We start from the raw sequence: 3,809 nt of genomic DNA, 5'->3' as shown, positions 1-3,809 counted from the left end.
TGGGCCAACGTGGGCTCGCCCCTGGTGAGCATTTCAAAAATATAGGAATACTTGGGTCCTCGCCGATATATTTCATATTATTTTCGGACAAATTTCCTAAAATTTTGATGAAATTTTAAACCCTACAATATAGTTCCTACATACATACACATCATGTGCGTATCAAATGTATGATCAATATATCGAGGAAGCGAGAGCGTTTACATCTGCTTCCCTTCCATCGTAAATCATACATACACTTTTTGTATTAGTATAGCAAACCACTAGTGTCGCGTACGTACGAATCTGAGCTGCCTCAGCGGTGGCAACCCAATCCACGCACTGCACAATATATACATAATGTCCAGATACGTATGGCATACACGCTCATAGGGATAGGGTATGCGCGCGTGCGTTCATTGGGTGAGTGCATCCTCGCGTATGTAAGCAACTTCAATTGTTAAAAGAATATCTAGCGCCATCAGAAGTTGATGGGGTAGACGTGCTGCATGTTGGGGTAGAAGAGTCCCCAGTGCTGCTCCACGCCGCTGGTCTTCTGGTTCTCGTTGAACATGGCGAAGATGTAGGTCTCGATGGCGCCCTGGTGGCGTGGGGTTCCGCGCCCGACGTGGTTGATGAGGTGCTGGTTGTAGAACCTGGCGTTGGCTGGAGTCGCCGCGGTGCCGCCGCCGGACGGCCACCCGCTCTCCGACACCACTAGCTTCACGTTAGAGCCGCCGTGCTTGGCCATGGCCGTGTAGAAGGCGTCCATCGTGGTATCGAACAGGTTCTGGTACCCGAAGCCACCGTCCTGGACCACGGTGCCGGATGCGGTGAAGAGGGCGTAGCTCATGTCCATGGCGCTCGGGTTGTAGGCCCAGGCCAGGTAGGGGTAGATGTTGGCCATGAGCGGTGCGCGGGTGCGGGCAAGGAACTGCACCACGGGGCCCATGAACGCGGCCGCCTCTGCGGTGAAGGACCCGGCAGAGGGCGGGCTGTACACGCCGAGGATGGCCTGCGACACCGACGTGGTCACCTTGATGTGGCCCAGCCCGGCGGAAGTGAGCGCGCCATGCACGTTCTTCATTGCTGGGACGAGGTTCCGGGTGGCACCGCCGGCGACCTCGTTTCCGACGCAGACGTACCGGAAGGAAACCTTGGGATACGCCTGGATGTTGCTCCTGACCCACGAGGCGGCGGCCGCCGGGCTGGCGGCGAGGTTGGAGAGCACGTCGTTAGGCGCCCCGACGACCACGTAGATGCCCGTGCCACCGACGGCCTGCAGCGCCGCCTTGTCGGGGGCGTACAGCCGCATCGATTTGATCCCGTTGGACTTGAACATGCCCACGACGGTGCTCGCCGCTGGCAGGTTGTTGGCGCTCATGCCGTAGCACACCCCGATGGACTCCACGACTGCATGCGAGTAAGGTACATGCATGTAACATTGGTTTGTTAACCTCTGAGAAAATAACCTGTTATTACAGGCAGCCACATGCATATTTGAGGTATGTGATTGGATGGTTGGCTTCCCTATCAGTGTCAGGACATCGATCCGAAATGATATGTGGATAGATACGGTGTACTACCTCCTTTCTGGTTTATTGGTCTTCTTAGTATTTTATGCCAAATTTTGACAATAGATTTAACTTAAAAAATTATAATGCGTGTCACCAAATATTATATAGTTGGATTCGTATTTAAACATAGTTTTCAGTGATATTAACTTTGGTTACATGCATCAAAATTTGTTTAGTTAGATCTAAGATCAAAATTAAATAAAAAATACAAAGGAGGACAATAAATCAGGACGAAGGTAGTACAATTTAGGGGTCAGCCGCCGTTAGATGCCCTAAGTAAGAATATAATGGCGGCAATGCATTTTCTGCAAAATAAAAATAAAAATGGTGGCAATGCATGAACACACAGCAAGCGAGTAGCAGCATTTTCACCTGTTGGCGAGGGATCTCTCCGAAAAGGACATTTAACTGAAATCTTGTATACATGCATGATGCATGCATGCGTGTAGCTTCTAGGTTTGCATAATTGGTTTTTAGATCTTTTTGGTTCATAGGATAGGATTGTTATAGGAATATAAAAAAATTATAGGAAATAAGATGACATGTATCTTAAATAGTATGAGTAGGAATAGGAAAAAAATGTCATTTGGTTCACATCATAGTAATTTTTCCATTGATTCTAGGCTCATGTTTATTTTCCTTTAAAATATGAAAGATAGGAGCCAATTCTATGTAGAAATAGGAATCCATTTCTATGAATCAAAGGGCTCTAAAGGAAAATTCATATAAGAATCCTATCCTATAAAATTCCTTCAAACCAAAAGGATGCCCCATCTCTTTCACCCACATACTCTAGTGGTTGATGCCCGACTTAAATATTGTTTTTGTCACTAAAGTATATAAATCATAGTTATTTCCTTTCAAGCCATTTTAGGCGGACCAAACTTGGAAAGGCCAGCAGAGCCGACACCTGGGTTATAGTTAGTCGGGGCATCTTTACAATAGACTCTCAATCCTTCGGTATATGTCCATATTATAGTGTCCGTAGCGTTTATGTCAAACTTTGTCATTCAGTGGAACCCCATCGATCCGCGAAGTGGTCCGGACGTCCGTTTTCCGGCAAATCCAAAACAAACTGATGGACTTATACCGGTGTCCGGACATTCACTTGACCAATAAAAATCACCACATGGTCCTCTTCTTTTTTCCTCCCAAACGAACAAATACGGACTAATTTATGAAAAGAATTGGATGACTCTCTCCTGCATCATGTTTGGGATCACGTCCGAACATAAAAGCAAACATATACAGAGCCATTTGCGGGTCAGCTCTGAAGTAGCTAATGCTTTGATGGCGTCATGTACCATTGATCGATCAGGTGAAATTTGAAGATACGATGAGTACACAAGACCGCAAATGAGTCAATTAGTAGCTAGGGCAGCTGGTGCAATCATTTTCGTTAAACTTAAAAGAATGGAACAGTGGCAGTACTGGGGTACTCGCTAGCTAGGGCTCGTGTCAACAGTGCTAGGGCGACACTGTCTGCCTAGTGTGTGTGTATCAAACCGTTGCGCGCACAACTTTGCATGCAGGGAAGAAGAAAAACTTTCTAGGTAATTAACATGACACTGGAGATCACCCGCCAAAATAAAAACATGACACTGGAGAAAGAGATACTAGCTTCACTGATTATTATGTCGAAACATGACACTGGAGTTCAACCTTCTGACTTTGTAAAAAGATGGCTCACCAAACATTTCGAGACTTCATTTGCAAGCTTTTTGATGCTTTTGGATGTACAATCAACTAGATTTTTCTTTTTGTAGTTAAACAGTTAAAACTATCTACAAGTATCATTTTCATTGATTATTATCTCGTGGAAACCCATACCTCTTTCAATTTTCGACTAGAAAATGTCATTTTTTATTTTAAGATATTAACTTCCATGCGGGATACCTACTTCTTGCAACGTTTTTTTCCCTAGAAAAAACACACCGAAGGTCGATCAAACGTGCACTTTCATCTTCGTGCATGTGGTACATGCCTATATAAATCCAAGACGCACTCCTAATTATTTTGGCGAAAACGATTTTTACAAAATTTACCGTGTTCAGTTTTCAAAAAAATGGAGAAGTTATTGTGCTCCCATGCATTGATGGACGCATCAAAGATAGAGATTGAGACCGGTGACGCGGGAAGAATAGAACGCAGAACGAAAGCGACATACAACTAAACACACACACACACACACACACACACACACACACACACACACACACACCTTACCTAGCTAGCTAATGCTTCTCTTAATGG

At 45.3% G+C, this 3,809-nt stretch overlaps 1 protein-coding gene across 1 annotated transcript; it reads right to left on the bottom strand.

The window, feature by feature from the left end:
* Positions 1-201: 201 nt before the first annotated feature.
* LOC123147264 (lichenase-2-like) lies at positions 202-1,429 on the bottom strand. The gene has a single exon (XM_044566505.1). It carries the CDS (start codon positions 1,415-1,417, stop codon positions 461-463), a length of 957 nt encoding a protein of 318 aa, XP_044422440.1. The 5' UTR covers positions 1,418-1,429; the 3' UTR covers positions 202-460.
* Positions 1,430-3,809: the final 2,380 nt, after the last annotated feature.

Source organism: Triticum aestivum, chromosome 7A, assembly GCF_018294505.1.
Source record: "Triticum aestivum cultivar Chinese Spring chromosome 7A, IWGSC CS RefSeq v2.1, whole genome shotgun sequence".
Classification (NCBI taxonomy): domain Eukaryota; kingdom Viridiplantae; phylum Streptophyta; class Magnoliopsida; order Poales; family Poaceae; genus Triticum; species Triticum aestivum.
This window is presented reverse-complemented; position numbering and strand designations above follow the sequence as displayed.